General features: G+C 43.0%; 1 protein-coding gene across 3 annotated transcripts in view; it reads right to left on the bottom strand.

Moving 5' to 3' along the window:
* SENP2 (SUMO specific peptidase 2) overlaps positions 1–4,948 on the bottom strand; it is a 40,446-nt gene extending 35,498 nt beyond the window's left edge. For 2 of the 3 annotated variants that reach the window (XM_027875254.1, XM_027875256.1), the window contains exons 1-2: positions 4,786–4,948; positions 2,588–2,631 (exon numbers count right to left, since the gene is read on the bottom strand). In XM_027875254.1, the coding sequence (XP_027731055.1) occupies positions 2,588–2,631; positions 4,786–4,889 (148 nt within the window). In that variant the 5' untranslated portion in view covers positions 4,890–4,948. Of the gene's footprint in view, positions 1–2,587; positions 2,632–4,501; positions 4,606–4,785 lie in introns of those variants that run through there. The other variant, XM_027875255.1, reaches the window with a different exon arrangement.
* Positions 4,949–12,980: the final 8,032 nt, after the last annotated feature.

The following is a 12,980-nucleotide window of genomic DNA, read 5'->3' as shown; positions in this document are numbered from 1 at the left end:
AAATAGACCATCTTCGTGACATGAAATTGAAAAGTGTTTGCTTAAATAAAACTAAAATAAGGCTAGGGTAAGAAAGAAAGGTGTCAAACAGGGGGAAAAAATCTCTCCATGTATTTCTGAAAAGGTTCTGAAATCTAAGACATATGAGGAACTACACACACACACCCCTACCTCTGACCCCTGACAGGCAAGCATTCAAAGGATACTCGATGGCAAACAATTAACAACTCTATGAAAGATTGCTTCAAATCACAAATCAAAATAATCCTGGGCTTTTGTCTCAATCCAGCAAATGGGCCAAAATGAGGAAAGATGGAACAGTCAGTGCTGGAGAAGTCACACAGACGGCCACACTGATACACTGCTGCGGAAGCTCCAGGTTGGGCTGACCACCCTGAAAGCCAATTTGAAAGTATGAACAAAAGGAAAAAGGGACTGCAATGTCCATGTCCTTTGTTCTAGAGATCCTACATACCAGGAAGTCAAGGGTAGAGATTTCAAAAAGATCCCACACACCAAAATGTTTCAAGCGGCATTTTCCCCCAGTAAAGAACCAGAAACAGCAGATGCCCGTTGGCCTCCATGTTAGCATGGCTAAACGAACCATGGCACATGAATGTCATGAGATGTTATTGTGCAAAAAGAAGCAAGGAATATGAAGAATTCAGGAAAAACAAATGTGAACTGTTGCCGTAAAAGTCAGCTCAACCAGGAAAACAACACAATGACATTGTACAACATAAATGCTGAGGGGCAGGTAGGTGGTGCAGTGGATAGAGCACCAGCTCTGGAGTAAGGAGGATCTGAGTTCAAATCCAGCCTCAGATACATAACACTCACTAGCTGGGTGATTCTGGGCAAGTCACTTAACCCCACTGCCTCACCAAAAAAAAAAAAAGAAGGAATATAAATACTGAGGAAAAAAGCCTCCCCTCCCCCTCCCTGGTAAGCCAAGCCCTGTGCTAGGTCCTGATCATGCCCTCCCATTCCCCCTTGAACCCCTACCCCCCTGCCATGTACTAGCTCTGCTCTGTTCTAACCCTCTGGTGAACCCACCGGTTCCCCTCTCTCCTCTCCTCCTCTCTCCAGTCCCTTGCCCCTTTATTCCACTGAAAAGAAAAGTGAACCACGGTGGTTGCTGTGTGAGTGCAAAGCAGGGAACGGATGCACACGAATCACAGTCAGATTCCACACGGCCGGAGAGCCGAGATGAGGCCAGGGAGGGAAGAACAGCGCTGACGCTGCGGACTCAAGGAAGTTCAGAAGAGGGGCCCCTGGAGGGGAAGATGAGTTCTCTGTTGGAAACAGTGAGTCTGACGTGCCTGGGCTGGTCATGTGGGCAGACTTCTCATGAAGACTGATAAAAGGACGTGGACAAGAGCCAACGGGATGACAAATGGAGCAATCTCAGGAGTGGAGGCTCCTACGCCTCAGAAGGCACCACAAGCCTCTCAAGTATCAGTCGACACATGCAGTTTTTTGGTCGAGAACTTGGGGACTCCCAAGGAAGCCAGGCCAGCAACTGCTATGTAACTTTAGTCTTAAAGTTATCTGAGGCACTGAGACTCCTTGGTTTACTCAAGGTCACACAGCTAGTATATGTCATAAGTGGGATGTGAACTCAGATCTTCTCAACTCTGAGGCTGTTTCTCTATCCGCTCTACCATGGGTGGGGCACCCGCAGCCTTGAGACTACATGTGAGGGGCAGCTAGGTGGCACAGTGGATAAAGCACCGGCCTTGAAATCAGGAGGACCTGAGTTCAAATCTGGCCTCAGACACTTGACACTAGCTGTGTGACCCTAGGCAAGTCACTTAACTCTGTTTGCCTTGAGGGGGAAAAAAAAAGGACTGGACTCAGTTCAAGGCAGGATATTTTAGGGGCAGCTAGATGGTGCAGTAGATAGAGCACCAGCCCTGAAATCAGGAGGACCTGAGTTCAAATACAGTCTCAGAACAAACACTTAACACTTACTAGATGTGTGACCTTGGGCAAGTCACTTAACCCCAGTTGCCTTAAAAAAAAAGAGAGAGAGAGACTACATGTGGCCCTCTAGATTCTCAAGAGTGGCCCTTTGAATCCAAACTTCACAGAACAAACCCTTTTATTAAGGGTCTTTGTTCTGTGAATTTGGGATTCAGTCAAAGGCCGGCACTTGAAGGGCTAGAGGGCCACACGTTCCCCACTCCTGCACTATACCAAGCTGCCTATCTCAGTGGGGCTTATGCAGTAACATTGTCCACTTAAAGACAACTGTCTGTAATGCTCTAGGGGAGCCAGAGAAATGGGGGATCACACAAGATCCACAGACAATATGGGTGCTCTCTTCACCAAAGGGCCCGCTCATCCCTTCCTTCATATTTCGTAGACTGGCTTCGTGAACATCTGTGGCCAAACAAATACCTCTCTCTTTTTTCTCCCTTCTTTCCTGCCTTCTATTTCTTCTTCTTCTACTACTAGTACTACAACAACTACTACAAGTACTACAACAACAACACCTACTACTACTAGTACTACTGCAAGTACTACAATAACTACTACTACTACTACAACGGCACATAGAAAATTGAAAATGAATATTTAGTACCTAATCGTGGTCTTTTGGCTTGTATTTCATCAGTGGCTGGAGTTCTGAGGAAAAAAACAGAAAATCACCATCATTACCTTATCAGGCACAAGAGCTCCATTACACACAAATATACCAAATCATTCCATCATTCCTCCACTCCCACTTTATTACCAAATGGGTTCCAAGAAATGTTCTGAGACAGAACGACACATTATCAATCACTTCTGTTCACACAGAGGAAATTGCATTGTAATTTAGACATTTGAGCCAGCTAAAGGTTTTCTGTAACACTGAAAATAATAACATGCAGCAGAAAATTAACTAAGCAACCAGATCTTTTTGGATTGGAAAACAGCTTATAACTGAAAAAAGCTCATTTATGCTGAAAATCTCAGCACTTAAAATACACTAAAAATTTTACTGAACAGCGCTCACCAAACGGGGTGTAACAATCTCACCCAATCTCACAGCACGTCAGCAGCTCAACACCAGGTACTTTTGAGATCTTAGGAGGGCAACATGAATCCTCTGTCTTTGGCTTTTGAAGACTTTAAGTGAGAAAATAGCACCATGAATGCCATGCAGGCTCAGCACCTGCAAACTTCCTTTCCCCCCTCATCAATTTTAAGATTTCATCAATGAAAATGCAGGGACTTTAGACACTGAACAAACATCCCATGGGCTTTAGGTTAACCAACACTTATTCTTTATTTATTTGCCTGCTAAAGACAAAGCCAGGCAAGGAGCTGGTGGAGATCAAACATTAAATAAGACAGTCTTGACCATCATGGGGCTCACAGTCTCGCAGAAGGCTCTAGAGTAAGAGTCCTAACTTTTTCGGTGCCCCAGAGACATCTGGCAACAGTCAAATGAAGCCTACAGAATCCTCTTCAGAGGACTGTGTTTAAATGCACAAAATAAAACATATAGGATTACAAAGGAAACCAACTATATTGAACTACAGTTATCCAAACAACAACAACAACAACGGTTCACAGACCCCTAGGTTAGGAACCTGTGCTCTAAAGCTACACGTGCAGGTATACAACACAGATTACTACAAAACGTCTCATGGCAACTGCATAAACATGTTAGAAGTCAGAGAATGGCTAAGAGAAGGGAAGAATCCTGACTGAATTCCAAGGTAAAGAGAAATGGAATGTGAAGTAGCACAAGCTTGTGCCAAGAGCCCCCTCCGCTCCCTCTTCCCCCATAAATCTAAAATAAGATGGTGCCTTCTAGATGATTTCCTTGTGAGAACACGGCAGTCACCTTTCCACTCCAGCTCTCATTTCCCCGAACACAACACCAACTAGTTCCCCTCTAACTAGACAAGTCCCTCTGATGACAGCAAGCTCATTCCAGGTAGAGGCAGAGGGCTATCCAAAGAGCTGATGTTAAGTCAAAACGACCTCACTTTTGACATTTCTAACGACATGGCCTTAGGGAAGTAGCTGGAGCCTCAGTCTCCTCAAAAGTGAAACATAGTACAAAATACTAATGCCTATCTTACAAAGTAACAACAACCACAAAAAAAAACCCCAACAACGACAATTAAGCAAATCGGCCCGGACTACAGTGAGGAGCCAGTGGCTCAGGAGGGGGTTTCCACTAATATACAAAGTAACTCGCCCGGCTTTCCATTTCTGACACCCCCTCCCCCAGTTACTTTGTTTCTGCTTATCTTCGCAAGCGCCGTAACCCCAAACAAGAAGGCCACCTCCTGCCCTAAGATGACAGACGTAGAGATGGCCGGAACGCCAGAGGTCACTCGTCCCACGCCCTCATTTACGAAGGAAGCTCCTTCGGGGCTTCGCGCCCCGATTCCCTCTGCCTTATTGGCAGGGCACCGAGCACCGAGTCGGGTGCAAGGTTTGCCCGAGTAGCCAGAGCAGGCCATGCCTAAGGATCGGCCCGTCCACAAGCTCCCACCTGGCGGCGGACGCCGGGGCCTCCACTCCAGAGACCCCGGCCTGGTCAGAGGCCGGAAATTTAGAGCCGCGAAGGGCCTCGCTGGCCATCGAGCCCGACGCCCCGTTTTCAAGACGAGGAAGTGGAGGCGCAGCGGAACAGGAAGTGACCAGGTCCGCGCGCGCGCGCAGGCCAACGAGCCCGGCCCTCAGAAGAGGTGCACGGGCCGAGGTGGGGAAGCGAAGGCCGCAGCCCTGGCCTCGGGGCCGCACACTGCAGGCGCGGCCCCCGCCCGCCCCTCTCACCTGTCCGAGAGCCGCCTCTTGAGCAGGGGCTGCGCTGCGGGCTCGGGGCAGTCGCGCGGCCTCCGGAAGACGGAGTGGAGGACACTAAGCAGCCATCTGTACATACCAGGCCGGCGCGGAAACCGCGGAGGCCGACACGGGCCTAGAGCCGGAGCCCGGAACCGCAGCCGCAGCCGCAGCCGCCCCTGCCACTGCCACGGGCCCCGCCTCTGCCCCCGCCGCCGCCGCCTCCGCCGCCAAGGCCGTCGCCGCCGCAGCCTCAGCCTGGGCCTCAGACGCCAGCAGCCCCACCACGGCAACGTCGCAGACTGGTGACACCGCCCCAGAGCCCACCGGAAGTGCGTCCCCACGGCGTGGGCGCTGGTCATTGACGTCACCGGCCCCCTCCGCTGAGTCGCGCCGCCTCGGGCCTCGGTGCGCTGGCGCATGCGCAGACGCCCCCGCCCCGCCCCGTCCCCGCTCGACCGTAAGAACAAAGCTTAGCCCAGCTCGGGCCCGGACGAGCCAAGCTGGTTCGGGGGCGGGGCTATCGCCGCCCTTCCGCCAATCCTGCGGCGCGGGGGACGGAACGCGACACCGCCCACCGTGCCCCCCCCCCCAATGCTCCCTTTCGGGAGGATGGAGCTGGAGGCCTCTAACGGGGCACGGACGGCCGTTGGGCTGGAGCGGGCCGTGCGCGCAGCCGTTAGTCGCCGGACCTGTGACCGTTGGTGCCCGGCTCCCCTCGCAGAGGCGTCTGGGGCGGGTTGTGCCCGCGCATGCGCCATTGTCTCTCCGGCCTCCCCCAGAGTGGTCCTCGGGCCTCTGCTGGAATACCTCCAGGGAGGGGGGCTCGCTACCTTCCCGGGGAAGCGCCCACCCCCCCCCCCCCCGAGGGCAGCTCAGGGGTCACCCGACCCAGGATGGAGGAAGGATGCATCGTCACTTCTCCATCAGACCCCCAGAGTGGTCCTCGGGCCTCTGCTGGAATACCTCCAGGTTGGGGGGCTCGCCACCTTCCCAGGGAAGCCCATCCCACCTGGGCACTGCTTAGACGTCTTCCGCTCCGTCCGTCCCGTGCCTGCCCATCTTACCTGAATCCACATCCCTGTACTGCCCCCTGCATGGCACCCTCCAGCCTCCACGGGCAGTGATTCCAGTTGGGAGCAGCTCTAGCTTGCTGGGCAGTCACTCGAAAGGGAGTTTTTCTTTATATTGAGCAGCAGTCTACGTATCCCCATTGGTCTCAGTCTTCTCTGCGTGGTGACGTTAGCAGAGTAGAGGCTAATGATTGAAAAGATGTTGGGTTTGTACTTTTTTTTTTAATAGTGGTCTACCACTATCCCCTCTCCAAAAAATAAAATAAAATAAAATAAAAATAAGGCAGAAAAAAATGCCTGTTCGCCAAAAGTCAGATTCTGCTTTTAGAAGTCAATTAACATTAAGCACCTACTAGGTGCCAGTCCTGGTGCTAAGTAAAGGGAATATAAGGAAAGCAAAAGACAATTCCTGCCCTCAGGGAGCTCACAGTCTAATGGGAGAGACAACATGCAAACAACCATGTACAAATAAGGTATGGACAGGATAAATTGGAGCTAATCAAAACGGAGGTACTAGCAATAAAAAAAATTAAAATTATTCAATTAAGTTAAATACTTAAATTTGCATAAAATTTATTTGAGCAAAAAAACTAATAAATTCAGCAAGCTGAATTCTAGCGACAGTCCTAATGCATTACTTTATTGGTATTTACTTGACACTAGCAAGCATATTGCTATTTTTTTTCTGATGCAAAAAAAGAAAAAATTAGGAACACGTAAGGGTCAAAAAACTAGAAAGCTCATGTGCTAATCAATTCCCCAGTCGATTGTCCTATCTTTTGATTTCAGCTCCTGTCCTTATCAAGCTAATACTCACAGTGCCCTACAGATATATCTTGTTAATACTGGGTTTACAACTCATAGATTTAGAACCTGAAGATAGAAATTGTCTAGTCCAACATTCTCACCTTCAAAATAAAAGAAAATAAGGCCCAGAGAGGTAAATGAATTTACTCAACATCACAATTCCCAATGCTTCATTTATGTCCACTTGGTTGGAGCCTTTCAAGTCTTTTTACTCTCCTAATCTTACCCCATTCTTCAGGGCCCAGACCAAAATGCCATCTCTAACTGCCTTGACTGGTGCAGTCAGCACTGACCTTTCCCACTAACATATACTCAAATACTCAATACTACTACTGCTAAAAGTAATTTGTTGTTGTTCACTTGTGTCCTATTCTTTGTGACCCCATTTGGGGTTTTCTTGGCAAAGATACTAGAGTGGTTTTCCATTTCCTTCAGCCATTTTACAAATGAGGAACCTGAGGTCAAAGGTTAAGTGACTTGCTCAAGGTCCCACAGCCAATGTCCGAGTCCAGATTTAAACTCAGGTCTTCCTGACCCCAGGCCCAGTGCTCTTCTCTACTGTGCCACCTAGCTGCCCTAATAATAATAATTATAACATTTACTCCTTTAGATTGTGAGCTTTTTAAGAAACAATTCACAACTTCATCCAGGAGAATGGCGATAATGAGATGACATTCCAAAACTTCCAGGATACGGCGAAAGCAGTTCTTGGGAGAAGTTTTATATCTCTAACTGCTTACATGAAAAAAGTAGAGAAAGAAGAGATCAATGAATTGGGCATGCAACTAAAAAAGCTAGAAAAAGAACAAATTTAAAATCCTCAAACACCAAATTAGAAATGCTGAAAACCAAAGGAGAAATTAACAAAATTGAAATTAAGGAAACTATTGAACTAATAAATAAAACTAAGAACTGGTTATATGAAAAAAAAAAACAATAAAATAGATAAACCTTTGGTTAATTTAATTAAAAAAAAGAAAGAAAACCAAATTACCAGTGTCAAAAATGAAAAGGGTAAATCCACCACCAAGGAAGAGGAAATTAAAACAATAATCAGGAGCTATTTTGTCCAACTGTATGCCAGTAAATTTGACAATCTTAGTGAAATGGATGAATATTTACAAAAACATAAATTGCCCAAATTAACAAGAAGAGTAAGTAAATTACTTAAATAACCCCATCTCAGAAAAAGAAATTAAATAACCCATTGATGAACTCCCTAGGAAAAAATCTCCAGGGCCAGATGGATTTACAAGTGAATTCTATCAAACATTTAAACAACTAATTCCAATACTATATAGACTATGTGGGAAAATAAGCGAAGAAGGAATCTTACCAAATTCTTTTTGTGATACAAATATGGTCCTGATACCTAAACCAGGAAGAGTCAAAACAGAAAGAAAATTATAGACCAATTTCCCTAATGAATATAGATGCAAAAAGTTTAAATAAAACATTAGCAAATAGATTACAGCAACTTATCGCAAGAATAATACACTATGACCAGGTAGGGTAGGATTTATACCAGAAATGCACAGCTGGTTAAATATTAGGAAAACTATCAGCATAATTGCTCATATCAACAACAAAACTAACAGAAACCACATGATCGTCTCAATAGATGCAGAAAAAGCTTTTGACAGGGAACAACACCCATTCCTATTAAAAACACTAGAGAGCATAGGAATAAATGGAGTCTTCTTTAAAATAGTAAGTATCATCCTCCTAAAACCTTCAGCAGGATCAGATATAATGGGGACAAGCTAGAAGCATTTCCAATAAGATCCAGGAGTGAAGATCCATTATCACAAATGTTGTTCAATATCATACAGAAATGTTTATGTTAGCAATAAGAGAAGAAAAGAAATTAAAGGTATTAGAATAGGCAAAGAAGGAACAAAGCTATCACTCTTTGCAGATGATATGATGATATACTTAGAGAAGCCTGGAGAATCAAGTTAAAAACTACTTGAAATAATAAACAACTTTAGCAATCTTGCCAACTATAAAATAAACCCACATAAATTATCGGCATTTCTATATATTACCAACAAAACCCAGTAGCATGAGATAGAGAAATTCCATTTAAAGTTACTGTAGACATTATAAAATATTTAGGAGTCTACCTCCTGAAACAAACCCAGGAATTATATGAACACAATTACAAAACACTTTTCACACAAATAAAGTCAGATCTAAATAATTGGAAAAACACCAGTTGCTCATGGGTAGGCCGAGCTAATATAATAAAAATGACAATTCTGCCTAAGCTAATTTACTTATTTAGTGCCATACCAATCAAACTACCAGAAATTTATTTTATAGAGCTAGAAAAAATAATAACAAGATTCATTTGGAATAACAAAAAGTCCAGAATATCAAGGGAACTAATGAAAAGAAATGCAGGGGAAGGTGGCCTAGCTGTTCCAGATCTTAAATTGTGTTATAAAGCAGCAATCATCAAAACTGCTTGGTACTGACTAAGAAATAGAGTGGTGGATCAGTGGAATAGGTTAGGTATGCAAGACACAGTAGTCAATGACTACACTAATCTACTATTTGATAAATCCGAAGACCCCAGCTTCTGGGTAAGAACCTACTATTTGACAAAAACTGCTGGGAAAACTGGAAAAGAGTATGGTAGAAACTAGGAATAAACCAAAATCTCATACCATATACCAAAATAAAGTCAAAATGGGTTCATGATTAAGACATAAAGGCTGATACTATAAGCAAACTGGGAGAGCAAGGAATAGTTTACCTCTCAGATTTATGGAGAACAGAAGAATTCATGACCAAATAAGATTTAGAAAATATTATGAAATGCAAAATGAATAATTTTGATTACATGAAATTGAAAATTTTTTGCACAAACAAAGCCAATACAGCCAAGATTAGAAGGAAAGTAGAAAATTGGGAAATAATTTTTACTACCAGTCTCTCTGATAAGGGCCTCATTTCTAAAATATATAGAGAATTAAGTCAAATTTATAAGAATACAAGTCATTCCTCAACTAATAAATGGTCAAAGGATATGAACAGGCAGTTCTCAGATGAAGAAATTAAAGCCATCTGTAGTCATATGAAAAAATGCTCTAAATCACTATTGATTAGACAAATGCAACTCAAAACAACTCTGAGGTACCACATCACACCTATCAGATTGGCCAACATGACAAAACAGAAAAAGGATAAATGTTGGAGAAGATGTGGGAAAATTGGAACACTAATTCATTGTTGGTGGAGTTGTGAAATGATCCAACCATTTTGGAGAGCAATTTGGAACTATGCCCAAAGGACTATAAAAATGTGCATACCCTTTGACCCAGCAATAGCACTTCTAGGACTATATCTCAAAGAGATCATACAAATGGGAAAAGGAACCACATGTACAAAAATATTTGTAGCAGCTCTTTTTGTGGTGGCAAAGAATTGGAAATTGAAGGAATGCCCATCAATTGGGGAATGGCTGAACAAGTTGTGGTATATGAATGTAATGGAATACTATTGTGCTATAAGAAATGATGAGCAGGCTGACTTCAGAAAAACCTAGAAAGACTTGTATGGACTGATGCTGCGTGAAGTGAGCAGAACCAGGAGACCATTGTACACAGTAACAGCCACGTTGTGTGATGACTAATATTGATAGACTTAGCCTTTCTCAGCAATGCAAGAATCTAAGACATCTCCAAAGGTCTCATGATGGAAAATGCTATCCACATCCAAAGAAAGAACTTTGGAGTTTGAATGAATATTGAAGCTAGTTACTATTTGCTATTTTTTTTCTTCTGTTTTGCTTTCTCTTTCTGGTAGTTCCTCCTATTGGTTCTAATTCTTCCTTACAACATCACTAATGTGAAAATATGTTTAATAGGAATGTATATGTAGAGCCTATATCAGATTGCATGCTCTCTTGGGGAGGGAGGTGGGAAGGGAGGGGGAGAAAAATTTAAAACTCAAAAGCTTATGGAGGTGATTGTTGATAAATCAAAATAAAAAAATAATGGAAGACATATAAGGTGATGGTGTGCATGGAACTAACTCTAGCATGTGATATCATAGGGTATTTTCCTACTTGTGAGTTCTATATTTGGTCAACTCTATGCAATTCAAATATGTGAAACATTGGGGAAAAAAAGAAAACTATTGAACTAATAAATAAAACTAAGAGCTGATTTTATGAAAAAAAAAACGATAAAATAGATAAACCTTTGGTTAATTTTATTTAAAAAAAAAAGAAGAAAACCAAATTACCAGCCTCAAAACTGAAAAGGGCGAATTCACCATCAGTGAAGAGCAAATCAAAACAATAATTAGGAGCTATTTTGCCCAACTGCATGCCAATAAAGTTGACAATCTTAGTGAAACAGATGAATATTTACAAAAATATAAATTGCTCAGATGAACAGAAGAGGAAATAAAATACTTAACCCCATATCAGAAAAAGAAATTGAAAAAACCATCAATGAACTCCCTAAGAAAAAAAGCTCCAGGGCCTGATGGATTTACAAGTGAATTCTATCAAATATTTAAAGAACAAATAATTCCAATACTATATAAACTATTTGGGAAAATAAGTAAAGGAGTCCTATCAAATTCTTTTTATGATATAAATATGCTGCTGATACCTAAACTGGGAAGAGCCAAAACAGAGAAAGAAAATTATAGACCAATTTCCCTAATGAATCTAGATGCAAAAATTTTAAATAAAATATTAGCAAAGAAATTACAGCAACTTATCTTAAGGATAATACACTATGATCCAATAGGATTTATACCAGGAATGCAGGGCTGGTTCAATATTTGGAAAACTATCAGCATAATTGACCATATCAACAACAAAACTAACAGATTGTAAACTTTTTGAGGGCAAGGACTGCCTTTTGTGATTTTATGTATCCCCAGTGCTTAGCATAATGCCTGACACATGGTAAGAGCTTAATAAATGTTTATTGACTGACCAATTCAATCTACCACTTTAAAGAATGCAAAGTGCTTTACAAATATCTCATCCCTTTATTCAAATGGCTCCATGATACCAATTCATGAGTTTCTTCCAGTAATAAAGATGGTGACCCATCCATGCTTGTCCACCCTGTGTGAGGGTACCAGGGTTATGGAGTCCTCTGGTCTGTCATTCCTTGATGTCATGAAGTGACCAGCCCATCTTCTCTGTCTTGCAATGCCTTGAGGACATCCCTTACTCTTATTCCTTTTCTTTGTTCCTCGTTAGTTACATGTCGCAATTTCTTGGAAGCAATCCAGCCCGCTCTCTCCCTCCTGTTCAGCTCTGGGTCCAGTTCATTGTCCCTCTAAAATGCCTATCCCAAATAGACAGGCTGTCCAACAAGGTCAAGAGGGGTTCCCTTCTGTTGCATGTTGAAGCCTGAGCAATAGACATCGTTCATCCAGTTGGTCTTTCCTGTATGAATGATTGAGCCAAACACCTTCCCTTGATTACAGATCTCTTGCAGACTCTGCAGCATCTTGGGACCTGATGCAATCAGCACAATGTCATCTGCAAACAGGAGTGTTTAGAGGACTGGACCTCATCATCTGTGGGGAATCCTTGCTTAACCTGAATTTTGCACTGAATCCCCTCGATTATGGTGACAAATATTTTCATCCAGTATACATCTCCCTGTTTAATGTCTTGTTAGATGGCTATTATCAGAGGGTCATTGAACAGGGTTATCTCTGTTGTTAGATCTTCCAAGAAACCCATGCTGACTGGTGATTGGCTACAAATTTATACTACATAAACTATGCCCTCGTTGTAGTGAGGCATTTTTTTATTTTTTTTTTTTATTCTGAAGTTAAATGCCATAAAAAGGAGCACTTCCAAACACACAGAACACAAAAAGAAGATACTATATAAAACTGTCATCCTCAACACCTCCTCTGTCCCAACATATCCATTATGTTGTCAGACTTTTCATTTCTAATTTCACCAAGTCAGTCAATCAGTTAATAATCATTTATTAAGCACCTACTATGTGCCAGACACCGTGTTAAGCTCTGGTAATACAAAGACAAAAGACAGCCCCTTCCCTGGAGGAGCTCACACTCTAATGAAAACCACAAGCAAATAGCTTTGACTAAAGGAGCTATATGCAGGGTAAATAGGAGATGATCAACAGGAGAGAGGCACTAGAATTGAGAGGAATAAGGAAAGGCTTCCTGTAGAAGGTGGTATTTTCACTGGGATTCAAAAAAAGCCAGGAAGGGGGGGAGATATGCTTCCTTATTTGACCCACCAGTGATCACTTTCACTTCAGCCTATAGACTGGTTTCTGTTTCTGCACTTGA

Source organism: Vombatus ursinus, unplaced genomic scaffold, assembly GCF_900497805.2.
Source record: "Vombatus ursinus unplaced genomic scaffold, bare-nosed wombat genome assembly UNPS02014808.1, whole genome shotgun sequence".
In the NCBI taxonomy this organism is placed as follows: domain Eukaryota; kingdom Metazoa; phylum Chordata; class Mammalia; order Diprotodontia; family Vombatidae; genus Vombatus; species Vombatus ursinus.
The sequence above is the reverse complement of the archived record's forward strand: the minus strand, read 5'-3'. Positions and strand labels throughout refer to the sequence as shown.